Genomic DNA, 15,641 nt, shown 5'->3' with positions numbered 1-15,641 from the left:
TGTATTTAGCGGGTTCAGCTCAGCCACCACGGCCGCTGTGCAGGATCAGTAATCTACAAGGTCGGCCGTCTGCAGAATATGTAAGTCTTCAAGCATTATGTGGTCGAAGGATTGATGGAAGGAGATTGAATGTTCACTTTCATCAGTCAAAAGAACAATTCGTGCGATAAACCTAACATGTGATATCACTCTACATCACCATAATCCTTCTCCCCCTCCACATCCACCATCCCATCTCCATCACCATCTCCATCACCATCGCCATCACCATCGCCATCACCATCGCCATCAAACACTCCACCTCCTCCTCCTCTCCACCCCCATAACTCCCCGCTCAACCATACCCCTCGAAACTCCTCCTCCAATCGCCTTGTACCATTCCTTGTACTCTGCATACTCCTCCTCCGGCATATCGTCGTGCAGGCCGCCCTTCTCCAAACCCCCAGCATCAAGCCAAGCGTCAAGATCAAAAAGGACTTCATCTAGAAAGTTGGAGAAGGTGCTATCGCCTGGTAGGTCGGATATGTCGCTTTCGCTTTGTGTGTAGAGAGGGCTGTGGACGAGGGCGAGGGGATTGTCGGTGCTGTAGACTGAGCTTGGAGTGGGGCTTGGTGGATTGGTGTCGTTGTCTTGTATCTCGATGTCTTCGGGAGTGCTGTTGTCGATTTTGCCATCGCGTGAGGATGCAGACTGCTCAGTGTAGTACACCTCCACACCCTCCCCATCCTCCATACCATCTTCTTCGCAAGAATGTATACTATCCCTCCTACTCCTACTCACCAACGGTGACGCCAGTGGATTCATATCCCAACGTGCATCGTCGGGATCCCAGGATGTAGATGCAGTACCGTCCCGCTCCTGCTCTGTTCCGTTGGCTCTCCTCGCGGCTGCCCTCGCCCTCATGTCTGTACGCATCTTCTCAATCGTCGAGGTAGGCGGGGCTACCTCTTCTATTGGGATACCATCGAGTTCGCGTTCCCACTTGCAGAACCGACAGTTTACCGCTAAACAACTCTGCATGTTCTTATGTTGAAAGAACTTCCCTTCGTGCGTGGGCGTCATCGGAATGGATGTGGTTAGGTGTGAAGGGTTTAGGTCTGGTGTGTTCATGTGAAGATTGATGTAGGTGGTTATGCAACAACAGGGTTGATACTTTGTAGGAATTTATATGGGCTGAGTGAGTACAATGTCTTGCAAAAACCATGTCTCCAAGGAAGATACCAGTAAGACACCCCAGAGTTGCTGTCTTGGTATTTGTGATGGGTCAGGTGTGAAGTCTTTGGTTCGAGGACGAATGATGCTATCCAATCACGTGAGCATGTCTTGAATATCGGGAGACAATCGCACTGAAGACTGTGCTTGATGCTCGACCAGTGAGTCACATCGGCGGTACAGTCAATACTGGAAGAGACGTCAGTTTACTATGGTATCATTCTATATCTCGCTCAACTATCTAACATACACTCGCTCGTACATAGAATTAGTCTGCTGCCCCCAACCTCCACCATCCACCCCCAGCCCACCCATGGATACCAATCTAGCACCTATCTACAAAAGCATACTTCCCCGCATGCTCTCAAGATCCCTCCCTCCATAATGCTGCAAGCGCCTAGCACGCACAAAAACATGCCAACGCTCACACGCACTCCATTCGCCAAATACGCTCGCTCGCTCAGCCATGTGTGAATCAGAAATGCTTCTTCAAAGAAAGCCAAAAACATGTGTGAAACTCCGGGGTATAGGATACTTTCTCCCAACCGCTAAAACGCCAGATGGAAACAGCAACAAATCAAAAGTGTGGATATAATGGTCCAGAGGTGAGATGGATATTTCGATGATACATCGCGGGGAAAGAGAGAGATTCTTCTTCGAAAGAATGCAGATGCTTAGTACTAGAAGGCAATATTAGGGAACGGGGGTTAGGACCAAGCCAGGATCCAGACGCGAAGTGAAAGTTGGGGGTGAATAAGTAGGTTTCGCTAACGTTGATTGCGTGATGTTGCTGTCGTTCGTTTGGAAACAAGAGGTATCGATCAGGTCTGCGCCGGTCCGTCGAGGTGAATTGTCCGATTTGCAAGTGCCTATCTCCAAATTGGTCTGTCTCCTACGCTTGACTGGCGACCACTAACACGGCTTGAAGTGCGACTTTCGGCCAAGCTATCAAGCCTGCTGCTGGAGCGTCCAGGAGGGGTCGACTTAGCAGGTGGGGTTGACTTGGTGGCCTCGGAAGTGGATGAGGTGCGCTGTCTAGGTGTAGGTAACAGACTGCTGCGACGACTGGCTGCGGCACTCGGAGGGCGTGATGCGCGACGGGCCGCCGGACTTTCTTCTTTGGCAGGGCTCTTGCCGCTTTCTACTACTGTTGAGACACGACGGCTAGACGCTGGCGTACTTGTACTTGAGGAAGACAGGGGCGTTGATCGTATCGGCAGCTTGCCCTTGGCAGGAGTAACGGGAGAGGAGTTCATTGGGCTTGGCATCAATCGAGCAGAGCGCTGCTGCCCTGGAGTAGTTGATGGAGAACGGCTGGATGCAGTCGGCGAAAGAGCTGAGGAGCGACTCAATGGGCTTCTGAGGGGTATCGATGAACGGCTTGCTGAGCCCAGTCGCGATCCGTCGGGTGATTCGTCTTTTCGGAACGGCGAAGGTGTGGTCAGAGTCAACGGCTTAAAGTTGTGCCCGACGACAGTATCGCGCATGTGCGTGTCCGAGTTCCAACGAGGCTTGGGCCCAGGCCTATCGGTCGGCGTCTTTGCGCGTGCTTGACTAGCTGCAGTGCCAGCCATGGCGCGGGAAGGTGTAAAGTCCAAACGTGCGGAACGCTCGAGTGTAGATTTGCGAGAAGCGACACTCTCAGCACCCAGTGGTATGCTGGAGTATCGGCGGTTGGGAGGGGCCGACGATTTCAAGCTCGCAACACTGGACTGACGAGGCTTCTTGCTTACCGGAGTAATGGAAGGCCGCTGCCCACTACTCTTACGGCTCATGACGACGCTTGAGGCAGGGGATGTGCCTGGTGTGTCAAGGCTTGACTGTGGTAATGAGCCCTCTGTCAGTACGGTGGAGACCGAGTCACGAAGCTTGCGCGATGTAGTGAAGTCGTTCAAGATGATGTCTGTGTTTCCAGTCACGTCTTCCAAGTCCTCCACCTTTGCGCGGACGTCTTTTTGAATACGCAGGATCTCACCGTTGACTGTGGACCTGTGCTTCATCTCGATATCGATGAGCTCAAGCACACGCCTCATAGACGGAGGGTAGTGATCTCGCTTGTCTTTGTAGGTGGCGATGCGCGTAGCTAGTTTCTCCTCGTCGCTGTCTTCGATGGCCTGCTGCAGTCTTTCGATGCTCTTCATGCACGAGTCGTACATGGCAGCAGCCTTGCTGTGGGCTTGACGGAAGCTGTGCACCCATTTGTCTTCGCCCAACTCTTGCCTCAGCGCGTCTGCGTCGGCTTCAAGCTTAGCCTCTTCCTCTTCTAGCGATTCCTTCCTCCGTACCAGTTCGTCACAGGCGGAAGGAAAGATGGTGCTCGCGCGCATCTGGAAGGCGCTGAGTCGCATAGGGAGGAAGTCGAGCGAAGCACGCAGTGGCTGTAGCTTGGCGAAGAGGGCTAGCAGTCGCGAGTTTTCTTGTTCGATTTGCGGGATGGGCGAGGTGGGCGAGACGATGGACAGGCTGGGCGGCATACTAAGCCGCTTGCTGTTGATTATCGACTGTTTCCGGGGGATGACCTCAACGACGGTCTCGAGCTCGGAAATGTCAAACTTCTCTGGAGCTTCGGCGACTGAGTCGGAGATGACGCGGTGTCTGCGCTCCTCCATCTCAAATATCAGACGACTAAGGTTTCTGACCTCGGCGCCGATTTCGCCAAGCACGTTGTTCCACAGCTCTTCCCACTCCATGGCGACTTCGACCTGGTTCTTGATGTTCTTGAGCGTCTGCTTGATCTCGCCCCAGTTCATGACGATGTCCTCCATCTGGCTGACAAGCGTCGTCTGGTCTTTGGTGGGCAGGAGCGCAATGTCGGAACGCGACTGCAGGTCTTCTATCGCGCTAATGTAGACGTTGACGAGCCCTTCAAACTTGCCGATGGCGGCATCCACCTCCTCCAGGCCTTCTCTTCCGGCAGCTGCGGCCCACTCTACGTCATCGTCGGCGTCGAGGCCGCTGAGGACCTCCTTCGTCTTGGATATCCATAGGCGGATGTCGTTGGCTGCCTTGTGGAGTGCGCGTCCGGCCTGGGTGGAAGTCGGGAGGGCGGTGATTTCGGAGGCGATGGTTGTGGGCGGCAGCTTCATTGAAGTCAGCTGCTGGATCTGGTTGGTGAAGCTGGCCTTGGAGAGGGTGTAGATGGAGTTGGCGCGGGGGTAGTGGCGCTTCTCGAAGTAGGACGCGATGTCGATGCCATTGTTGTCGTCGAGGACGGATGGCTCCTCTTCGGGTACGGGGGCGGGTAGGGGTGGCGTGTCTTTGGGTGGGGGAGTAGGCGCGGCCATGGGCTCTGGCTCGGCAGGTGCGGTGGGCTCAGGGTCGGCAAGCGCGACAGGTTCTGGTTTGGCAGGCGCGACTGTGGGTGCTGGTTCGGCGGGCGGTGCGGGCGCGGGTTCGGGTTCAGCAGCGGTAATGGTGCCGCTGAGTGCTTTTTCCGACTTGGTGACGTCGGGCAGGCGGTACTTTTGCAGGTCGAGCTCTATTTCGGCTTCTGACTCAGATGGGAGAACTTTATCGCTGGTGCTGACGACGCTGCTGTGGTCGCTGTCAAAGTCGGGCTCCATCACCAGCGTGGGCACGCTCTCGCCGGTCGACTGGGGCACGAGCGGCGTCTCTCCAGCGGCGGGAGCCTGACCAGCCTTTCCGGACCACGCAGTGCCGCGGCGCTCGACTTCGAGGCTGCGGGCTTTGCGGAACTCGTCCAGGCGGCGCAGGCGGTCCTCCTCGATGCGGCCGACGTCGACGGCGCTCTTGTTGTTGGTGTCGGCAATCTGGTTGAGGAATTTCATGCGTGCCAGCAGGCCCGGGGAGACATTTCTCGCGAGTTTGGTGGTGCTCTCAATGTGGGCGGGCGTGTGCCGAAGGGGTTTGGGCGAGGATGACGACGTCGTGGTCGTCGGTGGTGGGTTCGGCGGTGTCTTCGCTGGCAAGTCAACGGCAGTCGCGGCGGGGCTGCTGTCGAGAACTGAAGGCGGCGCGGCCGTGTCGCTCATTGAGCATGTCTGTGTGGACCTCGAGGATGCCTCCAGGTCGCGTTCAGACAAAAGAGGAGGCTGCGCAGGACTGGTATCGCTATGCACGGATCAAAAGATCAATCGGGAGATGAATCGACGTTCTTTGGGTTGGCGCCGAAATCGCGTTAGCTTAGTACTTAACGCGTTGCTTCTGTTTAACAACAATGTCGGTGTGGCGCATCAACAATGAAAAGGTTTACAGTGCTTGCGCGAGTGGTGTGTATCCATTGTGTGTCTTTGGAGGAGGCGTTCCATAGGTCTAGAGACACCCGTTCACAAAACGTCCCGCTTGTGTCTCACCGGGCGCCGCTGTCCCCAATTTCCGCCAGCAGCCAGCTCCCCCCTGCTATCAGTGCTTTCATTCCCACTCATTCCACTCATTGGCACTCAAGGTGCAACGCCTCGGTCTGTGCCACCCTTTCTAGACGCCTCGGTCGTCGATCTTATCGTTTGTGTTACACGTTCACTATGTGCTATGCATGGTCATGTGCTCTCTACCCCGTATCGTGGTGGATCCATCCCCAGTCCTCTGAGCTGGAGCGAGTTGGCTCGAATGGGATTTCCGATTGAGGACCTATTATACATTGGTACACATTATTTACATTCCGACTTGACTGTATATAACACTATAGATCTGCAAGCCGCAGGTGCAAAGGGGGTATCTATCTCAAGCCGCCTCCTATCGGCACGCTCTGAGCGGAATGGTAAAAGAGCCCTGCTTCCAACCAGGGAATACTCTTTGAGGAAATTCTCTATGGTGTGGAGTTGAGATTTGGGTGGACATGAGCTTCGTGCAAATTAGATAAAGGGTTAAGTGGGAAACATGGACAAGAAATGAAAGAAGGGTGAGATCCATGAATACTTTGCCATAAGGCCACTTCACAGCGCCTCGTAATTCGGGTCGATCTGTAGTGTAGGGGTTCTCGTTTGGTTCTTCTGCTTTTGCCATTCCGACGTGATTTCCTCACGCACGCCCTGGCACCATTGCAGGATGGCAGCATCGAACTTCTTCCACGCTTCTGCGTCCTCGCCGTGGACCACGTCCATGACATTAACGTCGAGTTTGATGTCCCAGCGTAGCTCGGCGGCTTTGACCCAGTAGCGCAGGTTGTCAGCGCAGCGATACGGCTTGGCTGTATCGGTGTGGTACGTCTTGATCTCTTCAAAGTGTCGTTTTGACTTTCGGACGAGAGTGTTGTGGAGATGTACGAGTCGCAGTCCGTTCTGTAGCGCGGCCAGGAAGGGTGTTGGGAGTTCGGAGTCAGCAGCGCTGGTCCACTCAGGCAGGGGCTCTGGATTGCTGTCAAACGACTTGAGGAAGAGCAGCTCCCTCTCGCGTTCTTTGCCCGTCCAGTCACCCTCGCGCCACGACCAGCTTTCTCTTTCTGCAAGTTCCAAGCGCTCCTTCTCCTCTTCCGTGTCGAGCAGTGTGCCGATGTCGTCGACCCACTGCTTAAGTTGGGTGACTTCATACGGCTGCACGCCGTTTCCGAAGTTGCGAATGGCGAGACGTTTCAGTACCTCGAGTGTATCGTATAGTTCCTTTCGGATCGTCCGTTCCGACTTGATGGCGTAGAGTCGTTGTGGTTCTTCGTGTGCGGTGTAGTAGTTCTTCGCGGCGCGGATCGCGAGGGTGGTGACGTCCAAGAGATTAATGCCTTGTACTTCGTGCCAGCCTGACGCTTCCTCGCCACCGTTCTTCGCGGTCTTTCCGTCCGGCTGAACATCAGAGAAGCCCTTCTCGAGTTCGTGCAGATGCTTCATAGACTCGGCCAGCGATTCGCGTAGCTCGCGACGCAGGACAGTCATATCAGGCGGCGGCGGGACGTAGACGGGGTTGTTCTTGTAGGTGCTGACGGTAGGCGGGAGCATCATGGGCTCGGGGTCCTCCCACTGCATGGACGCCGTCTCGTCAAGCGGTGACTCGACGAAGCCCACTGGGTCATTCATCCCGTCTGGTGACGCCAGCGACATGGTCGAGAAGTCGGCATCGAGGCCAGGCGACATTGGTTCGTTGCCGCTCGCTGTGCGCGATCCGGGCTTGCGGCCTTTGGCCACGCGTCCCGTCGCGGTGTCGAGCAGGCCCGTCCGCGCGAAGTAGTACTGGAGATGTGCGATGGTGCCCAGGTTCATGACACTCTCTCTGTTCTTCGCCGATTTGGAGAATTCGGTGCCCTCGGGGCGCATGTAACCACGTCGCCTGCCGCCATCGGAGAGGCGCGAGCTCACTGAGCGCGCCGACGAGACAGACGACGCGGTTGAGACAGAGCGGTCGAGCGGGGGAATTGCGCCGATGGCGAGCGATGGGGTTGCCCAAGGGTCGGGCGAGGTTGAACGTGCGGGTGGGGAGTTGGGCGTGTCCATGGTGGTTGACAGGGGTGGCAGGTGCAGGGCCGTCGCAGTCGTGAGACTCCTTATCAGCAGAGAGATTCGGTGTTTTCGAATCCTAGGCATTTACGGAGCGGTGGCGGGTTATCTAGCACTGCTCTTGTTTGCGGAGCCTCCTGGGCAATGTGCGGTTGTTGCTATGTGAGTCGGGGTTGCGATAGGGGGCGTTTGATTAGAGGTTTCAGTAACGGGGAGCGACGCGAGATTGTATCCGAAAACAACGCGTGACTAGCGGCACCACATCGCCCTGAGCGTCCTCACCGATGCAATCTCCGTATAGCCGCGAACGCATGTCATTGCGATTATCCTTTGATCTGAACAGGTGTCAAAAGCAAATTCTCCTTTGCGGCGCCAGATGCCTCCCGCCCGCCTAAGGTTGCTTCTGGCCCCGCAATCCAGGTGAAAGCTCAAGGGTTCCTTCCCGAAGTAGCGTGTACCTTTCGCAATAACGATGACGTCGCACGCCTGCATGAGCATACGCCCTATATTACAAGCAGACATTTGCATGAATTTGATCTAGCAGACACCCCTCTCGCAACAACCCCACTCACATGAGACGATTCTTTGCAACTACAGCCAGAATGTCAAGCAAGCGAGTGCGTTGTCTGCCCACGTCACTAGTGGCAAAGCTGATGTAGCCACTCAGATCCAGTACAAAGTCGAGGGCGAGGTGCAGGGCGTCAACTTCCGATCCTTCACGCAAAAACAAGCAAAGAGTCTCGGTGTAACGGGCTTCGTGACCAATGCATCCGATGGGAGTGTGCGTATTTGACTCATACTTGCGTTGACCACCACTCATACCAGGCAGGTCCAAGGCGAGGCTCAGGGCAGCGAGGATAAGATCAAAGAGTTCGTTCAACACCTGAACAAGGGACCGTCGGCTGCATCAGTCTCAAAGGTTGACCATTCGGACATCTCGACCAAAGACGGTGAGAGCGGTTTCAACGTCCAGTAGTTGGTACTCGGCTCCCCAAACACAACCTTGGAAGACTCAACACACCTGCCGGCATTGACTTGAACCAACATCTGCCAATCATGTATGTCCTGCGCTACCGTAGCCCATCAATGGCATGAAAAGAGTAGTGTAATAGCATGCATCAATTTAAGTGCGATATCGGGCGTTTTCAGCCACAGGCTTTCTCTCGAGCACGCAGGCTACTCAATTATCATTGAGCTATGTTGCAGCAACATACATCGCGCACCGATAATATATTTGCTCAAAAAGCATCCTGCTCGTGACTTGCCGTGCGCACGTTCTTGCCGACTTGACGGCAGTCTTCGCCCTTTCTCAATCGGTCATCGGCGAGATGCTGAAAGTTTTCTCTTTAGGTGAAGCAAGACCCCGTCGCTAGTGTGTCGATGAAGTCTAGACAGCTCGCACGTCCACAGGTGTGATTGATCTGAGTCGAAGATCGATATGCTGAAGCTGCCAACACCACCTAGGCATAGCACCGCGTCTTGAGGTAGCAACCACAAAGGATTCTACCGCTCAATGCTAACCATGAAACCATGTACCAGGTCATCAAAGCCACAGACAAAAGATTACTATCATGGTACAGCGATAATTCGATGTTGCGCCGTGGCGTCAGCCCTATCAGCGGGTCTACGGCAAGCAACGAGACCCCGATCTCAGTCAGCGAGCCCCCGACGAGCTTCTTCCGGAAGCAGCGACCACGCATCCAACGCAACAACATCGTCCGTTCACTGTACACGGTCCAAAGACCCATCAAAAATACTTCCAATAAGTCGTTTATACTTTCGTATGTTTTTCTTCGTCGCCAAAGTCCCCCTTTGAGCTGTTGGACAGGGGCATGGCAAATGTCTTGGCAGGGCGATCCCGGTTCCTTCCGTCAGCTGAATCACCACTCCTCTCAGCCACCTCAAACTCGTCTTTGCACGCGACCGTTTGCGCTCGTAATTTACGATTGCTGACGCTTCCGACCTTTGGAACGAAGCCCATTCGCTCGCCGAGTCGCCGCAGGACGGGTATGGCGCGGTGTAGCGGCGGCATCCCATGCCCATTCCTGCTTCACCCTAATGATGACTGAACGCGCCAGGCAGGCACGAGTACTGCTTGATAGATTTTTTTAGGTGTCAGATATAAAGGACCAACGTGTGCCTCAGTTGTGCTTCTAGCTAACCATCAGCACTTACCATTGCAGTTGACATCACCCCTTACCCTACATACGCCTACTCAACATATACAAGTACACCCTAAACCGCAGATGATCTCCACCAGAGCAGCAACACGGGGATCAACCACCTCGAAGCGGGCTACGGCTCAGCTTATCAAGTCCTTCCAGAGCTACAATGCTGGCATCCGGCCCACATTCGTTGCGGTACAGCAATTCCAATCACCAGTTGGTCAGAGGCATTTCACCTCTTCACCAAATGGCGGAGCCAAGATCGTAGAGTTCTTTGAGAAGCACCCGACAGAGAAGGTCCGCAAGACGCATGCAGCATGGCCTCATCCAGGTACGTACCCTCCACGTACACAACGCCTTGACAACTAGCTAACACCTATCAGTATACACCGAAGAGCAGATGAACCAAGTCACGATCGCGCACCGAGAAGCGAAGACCATGTCCGACAAGGTCGCCCTCATCGCCGTAAAGATCCTACGCTGGGGTCTTGACAAAGCAACTGGATACAAGCATCAGAAGGCTGTGGATGTGGATGCGAAAGACCCACTGGCAAAGCGGAAGGCTTTTGCAATGAATGAAGAGAAGTATCTCATTCGAAATGTCTTCTTGGAGAGTGTGGCTGGTGTACCCGGCATGGTCGCTGGTATGCTTCGCCACCTGCACTCCATGAGACGGATGAAGCGCGACAATGGATGGTATGCATACTCGCTTATTGGAATACGAAGTCGTTGCTAATACATCATTCGCCAGGATTGAATCGCTACTCGAAGAAAGCTACAACGAACGAATGCACCTACTCGTCTTCCTCAAGATGCAAAAGCCAGGACGCTTCATGCGTCTGATGGTATTAGGCGCCCAAGGAGTCTGGTGCAACGCATTGTTCTTCGCCTACCTCCTCAGTCCCCGCACCGTCCATCGATTCGTAGGATATCTCGAAGAGGAAGCCGTCATCACATACACACGCCAGATCGAGGATCTTGATGCAGGCCGCCTGCCCAAGTGGGCGAAGATGGAGGCACCCGAGATCGCGGTAGACTACTGGCAGATGCCTGAAGGCCACCGCACAATGCGAGATCTGCTCCTCTACAGTGCGTATACCCCTGATCCTTCCATGCAGCACAGCCCACTAACCCAATCCTAGTCCGCGCAGACGAATCCAAGCACCGAGAGGTTAATCACACGTTCGGTAACCTCGATCAGAAGGAAGACCCTAACCCATACGTGAGCGAATACCGGAACCCAGAGGAGCCTCATCCGACCAAGGACCTTGCCCACATGAAGCCGACAGGCTGGGAGAGGCACGAGATCATTTAAGGACCTCCATTGCTTTGCTTATTAGCGTTTGTTCGGCATACACGGCGTCTTTGGTTTCCATTCTCCGCTCTTACAAAATTGCATTTCGGCGTTACAAGACATCTTGGAATATTGGAAAAACGATACCCAGATCACGATTGGTGTCATGAGGAGTAGATGCATCATGTATCCCTAGACTTTCGGACCTTCTACAGATTCAGATTCAATCTCAGTTCCAAGCGGTGTGCTCCCATCGGATCCGCATCTGGATATACAGTAGCTCCAGCACAATAGCCGGTGGTGTTGCTAGGTATAGCAATAATTCGATATCACGAAGCTTCATCGATATTCAACACAGAGTCGCTAGGTGGATCGCGGCACATCCGGAGATGGAGTAGGCTCGAAGAAGGACTGTTCAGGACCAGGGCGCAGTTTGCGCTGACTGGCGGCCTGGACGACCGATGCCAAGTACAACGCGGATGCAACGCGTGCCCCAGCCTCCTCCTTGACATACAGAATAGCGCTTTCAAGGAAGCGGAAACTTTCCGGTCAGCGTCTGCATAATCATCTCCACGTAAGCTCCAACCCATGCACTCATGACGAGTCAGTCACATAGTGGCGCGTGTCGCGCAGCCTCGTGCAGCCTCAAAAAAGGAACTTCGCGGTAGTCTGCCGATCTGGACGGCTCCAAGACCGCCAAACTTCAACGCATTCTCAATGGAGCTACTGCTGACTATGATTCGATAGAAACACGTTCATCTCGCTTCAAATTATCCGAACAGAGTTGCGATCGCTGAGGTTTTACAGTTTAGTGGACACGAACTGTACCTCGGGAATAAGGTAACATCGTGAAATTAGGAGACGTCTTTTGGGTTTGCGGCTCACAGCATCTAGCAGCAAGCTCGATATAGACTATTTTCGACGGACAGGGTGTGTTACATGTTACAGCAGGAAGCCATTCCTTTCCCGCAAGACACCGTTTACAACGACTGGCTTACCGTTCTTCCGTGGTTCGAAGCGGAGCTAACCCCGCACTTACTGACACTAGCTTCGATGCCAAGGGTACACCTCCTCCCAACGTGAGGCACATCGACTACTGCAACATCGTGGCACTGGGTGGGGGCATCGTGGAGTCAGAGGGATAGTGATGGACATCTTGTCTTTACTGACTCTCGGTATGTCATCGATGCCTCAATGCCGCTGATAACCTTCAATGCCTTCGATACCTCCATCCAAGTTGGGACCTCGGGAGTGCGCCGAGCGTGTGAGGCACAGCGACTACTGCACCCCACATCCGCATTCTTCCACGAGAGATGCACGGGTATCCTGTGGCCAGGACGTCAGCGCCGCAAGACCCCCGCAGCAAGGCACGAGCTAATCCCACTTGCCGCAGCTGCATGAGCTTCCAGGACCATCATCCTGGAGCTACTTGGAGCTCTGGCAAGTATAGCAGAGAGTGCTTGAACCTGTTATGCCATTGTGAAATCGTGCGCAAAGATCTTCGACCAATTCGTTCTCTACGCATCTATCATGAACGGATTTCACATCTCGGTTATCGCTTTCCCGATGGTGGCTCACTCAAACGCCTCGTTCATTCCTGTTCGTACGTGATACGCTGGGGCTCGACGCCTGGGGACGCTACAGTGGCCTCTCAGCTTCGGGTCCGCAATGCTTACCCCCAAGAGTGGGCCTGTATACGCAACCGAGCATGCCTTCTTACTGGATATGAGGCTTCTCCGCACCAACTAGCAAACATGCGACATCTGCAGCGTCTATCCCAGTCCGGTCTTTATCCAGTACCGTCGGAACGGTTGGCATCCTTGCGCGAGCATTCCGACCAATCATCGCTTGCGCACCTACCCTGTGGAAGTCCGGCATAGACGCAGCCTACCTTGCGGATCCGCAAGTTTAACATGCCGCTCTCCTTCGAATGGCCTCGACGGAGACCCCTGCGGTCCCATGATGGATGGTCGTAGCCAACGTCTAAGCCTCTTTGGCTGGGGAGGCTGGCCAAATGGTACATGTCCCCTCTTCGGTGCATGCATCTTGCTGCTATCGGAATTGACGGCTGATGAGCAGCGCGTAGTGACACAGCCTAGATGATGGACCCTCCTTGAAGCCGAAGATCCTGGAGATGCGGGGTCTGAGCAGTTTAAAGAGACGTCGTGCCTTCTGCTGAGAAAGAGCATCACGCCCAGTTGACTTGTCTCCTGCGGTCAACGATACAACAATAACAGTTTTCTAATTATATCCTTATCTCATCGACAGCCTTCAAGATGACGATTCCCGATGAGGTCGACATCATCGTGTGTGGAGGTGGTTCCTGTGGTTGTGTGGTTGCTGGACGTCTGGCCAATCTCGACCACAACCTCCAGGTCCTCTTGATTGAGGGTGGAGAGAACAACCTCAACAACCCATGGGTCTTCCGCCCGGGTATCTACCCGAGGAACATGAAGTTGGACAGCAAGACTGCCACTTTCTACTACTCTCGTCCCTCGGAGTGGCTCGATGGCCGCCGAGCTGTTGTGCCCGTCGCCAACATTCTCGGAGGTGGATCTTCCATCAACTTCATGGTAAGCGCTTCCCATCCACATTATCATTAGCAGCCATTAACTTCTCATCAGATGTACACTCGTGCCTCCGCTTCCGACTACGACGATTTCCAGGCTAAGGGTTGGACCACCAAGGAGCTCATTCCCTTGATGAAGAAGCACGAGACCTACCAACGTTCCTGCAACAACCGCGACATCCACGGTTTTGAGGGACCCATCAAGGTCTCGTTCGGTAACTACACCTACCCGATCAAGGAGGACTTCCTCCGTGCCACCGAATCTCAGGGCATCCCGACCACCGACGATCTCCAGGACTTGACCACTGGCCATGGTGCCGAGCACTGGCTTAAGTGGATCAACCGCGACACCGGACGACGATCTGACTCTGCGCACGGCTACATCCACAGCACCCGCGCTGTTCACCAGAACCTGCACCTCCTCACCAGTAACAAGGTTGAGAAGGTCATTCTTGAGGGAGATCGCGCCGTTGGCGTCAAGGTTGTCCCGACCAAGCCTCTCCACCCCGAACAGCAGATGTCGAGGGTCATCAAGGCTCGCAAGCAAATCATCGTCTCCGGTGGTACTCTGAGCTCTCCTCTCATCCTTCAGCGCTCTGGTATCGGTGACCCAGAGAAGCTCCGCAAGGCTGGCGTCAAGCCTCTTGTCGATCTTCCTGGTGTTGGTCTCAACTTCCAGGATCATTACTTGACCTTCGCCACCTACCGCGCTAAGCCTCACGTCGAATCTTTCGACGACTTCGTCCGTGGCGACCCCAAGGTCCAGGAGCAGGTCTTCCAGCAATGGAACATCAACGGCACTGGCCCACTCGCCACCAACGGTATTGAGGCTGGTGTCAAGATCCGACCGACCGAGGAAGAACTCAACATGATGGACAGCTGGCCATGCAAGGAGTTCCGCTCTGGCTGGGACTCGTACTTCAAGGACAAGCCCGACAAGCCCGTCATGCATTACTCCGTCATTGCTGGTTGGTTCGGTGACCACATGGTCATGCCACCGGGCAAGTTCTTCACCATGTTCCACTTCCTCGAGTATCCCTTCTCTCGTGGTTCCACGCACATTGTGTCGCCAAACCCGTACGAGGCCCCCGACTTCGACGCTGGCTTCATGAACGACAAGCGCGACATGGCTCCTATGGTCTGGGGTTACATCAAGTCCCGTGAGACTGCCCGCCGTATGGACGCCTACGCTGGTGAGGTGCAGGCCATGCACCCCTTCTACGCCTACGACAGCCCAGCCCGTGCCAAGGATATGGATCTCCAAACCACCAACGCTTACGCGCTCCCTGGTAACATCACGGCCGGTATCCAGCACGGATCCTGGACTATGCCCATCGAGAAGGGTCGTGCAGCCAAGCCCAACTTCTTGAGCTCGAGCTGCCAGGACATTCAGGAGGACTTGCAGTACTCCACCGAGGACATCAAGCACATTGAGGACTGGACCAAGCGTATGTATTCCCCTACTCATGAGTCGTCGGACATCTCACTAACACACTACAGGCCACGTTGAGACCACCTGGCACTCGCTCGGTACCTGCTCCATGGCACCCAGGAACGGCAACTCCATCGTCAAGCACGGTGTGCTCGACGAGCGCCTCAACGTCCACGGCGTCAAGGGCCTCAAGGTCGCCGACTTGTCCATCTGCCCCGACAACGTTGGTTGCAACACGTACTCGACTGCGCTCCTCATTGGCGAGAAGTGCGCCGTGCTCACGGGTGAGGACTTGGGCTACAGCGGCAGCGCCCTCGACATGAAGGTCCCCAACTACCACGCCCCGAGGGAGATTGCTGGATTGTCGCGCTTGTAAAAAGTCGCTGGGATAGGATGTCTGTTATATAGTTTTCATGATTAAAATGAGTTAATGTTATGTTGTGTATAGTTACACTTGTGTCTCGTCGTGATTGTGATGTTTGGTTGTGACTGCTGGCTTACTCTTACGACGATGTCGTGATCACGCTAGTACCCATCTCCACCTCATTCATTGGTTGTTTCTGAGATGCTAGCCGCTGACCCACATGGC

At 54.6% G+C, this 15,641-nt stretch overlaps 6 protein-coding genes across 6 annotated transcripts; 3 read left to right on the top strand and 3 right to left on the bottom strand.

The window, feature by feature from the left end:
• Positions 1-288: 288 nt before the first annotated feature.
• On the bottom strand, positions 289-1,020 carry J4E83_005085 (uncharacterized protein; the record flags this gene model as incomplete). The annotated part of the gene is made up of 1 exon (XM_049332006.1): positions 289-1,020. The coding sequence occupies one exon, from the start codon at positions 1,018-1,020 to the stop codon at positions 289-291; it is 732 nt and encodes a 243-aa protein (XP_049189101.1).
• Positions 1,021-2,376: 1,356 nt separating this feature from the next.
• J4E83_005084 (uncharacterized protein) lies at positions 2,377-5,204 on the bottom strand (the record flags this gene model as incomplete). The annotated part of the gene is made up of 2 exons (XM_049332005.1): positions 2,377-2,596; positions 2,641-5,204. The coding sequence occupies 2 exons, from the start codon at positions 5,202-5,204 to the stop codon at positions 2,377-2,379; spliced, it is 2,784 nt and encodes a 927-aa protein (XP_049189100.1).
• Positions 5,205-6,104: 900 nt separating this feature from the next.
• J4E83_005083 (uncharacterized protein) lies at positions 6,105-7,589 on the bottom strand (the record flags this gene model as incomplete). Its single annotated transcript, XM_049332004.1, has 1 exon — positions 6,105-7,589. One exon carries the CDS (start codon positions 7,587-7,589, stop codon positions 6,105-6,107), a length of 1,485 nt encoding a protein of 494 aa, XP_049189099.1.
• A 605-nt stretch (positions 7,590-8,194) lies between these two features.
• On the top strand, positions 8,195-8,568 carry J4E83_005082 (uncharacterized protein; the record flags this gene model as incomplete). Its single annotated transcript, XM_049332003.1, has 3 exons — positions 8,195-8,209; positions 8,260-8,373; positions 8,422-8,568. The coding sequence occupies 3 exons, from the start codon at positions 8,195-8,197 to the stop codon at positions 8,566-8,568; spliced, it is 276 nt and encodes a 91-aa protein (XP_049189098.1).
• Positions 8,569-9,838: 1,270 nt separating this feature from the next.
• AOX1_2 (Alternative oxidase, mitochondrial precursor) lies at positions 9,839-11,072 on the top strand (the record flags this gene model as incomplete). Its single annotated transcript, XM_049332002.1, has 4 exons — positions 9,839-10,088; positions 10,141-10,453; positions 10,509-10,846; positions 10,900-11,072. 4 exons carry the CDS (start codon positions 9,839-9,841, stop codon positions 11,070-11,072), a joined length of 1,074 nt encoding a protein of 357 aa, XP_049189097.1.
• Positions 11,073-13,327: 2,255 nt separating this feature from the next.
• AOX1_1 (Alternative oxidase, mitochondrial precursor) lies at positions 13,328-15,428 on the top strand (the record flags this gene model as incomplete). The annotated part of the gene is made up of 3 exons (XM_049332001.1): positions 13,328-13,624; positions 13,676-15,068; positions 15,121-15,428. 3 exons carry the CDS (start codon positions 13,328-13,330, stop codon positions 15,426-15,428), a joined length of 1,998 nt encoding a protein of 665 aa, XP_049189096.1.
• Positions 15,429-15,641: the final 213 nt, after the last annotated feature.

This window comes from Alternaria metachromatica (genome assembly GCF_023757995.1).
Source record: "Alternaria metachromatica strain BMP 0045 chromosome Unknown scaffold_9, whole genome shotgun sequence".
Taxonomy (NCBI): Eukaryota; Fungi; Ascomycota; class Dothideomycetes; order Pleosporales; family Pleosporaceae; genus Alternaria; species Alternaria metachromatica.
This window is presented reverse-complemented; position numbering and strand designations above follow the sequence as displayed.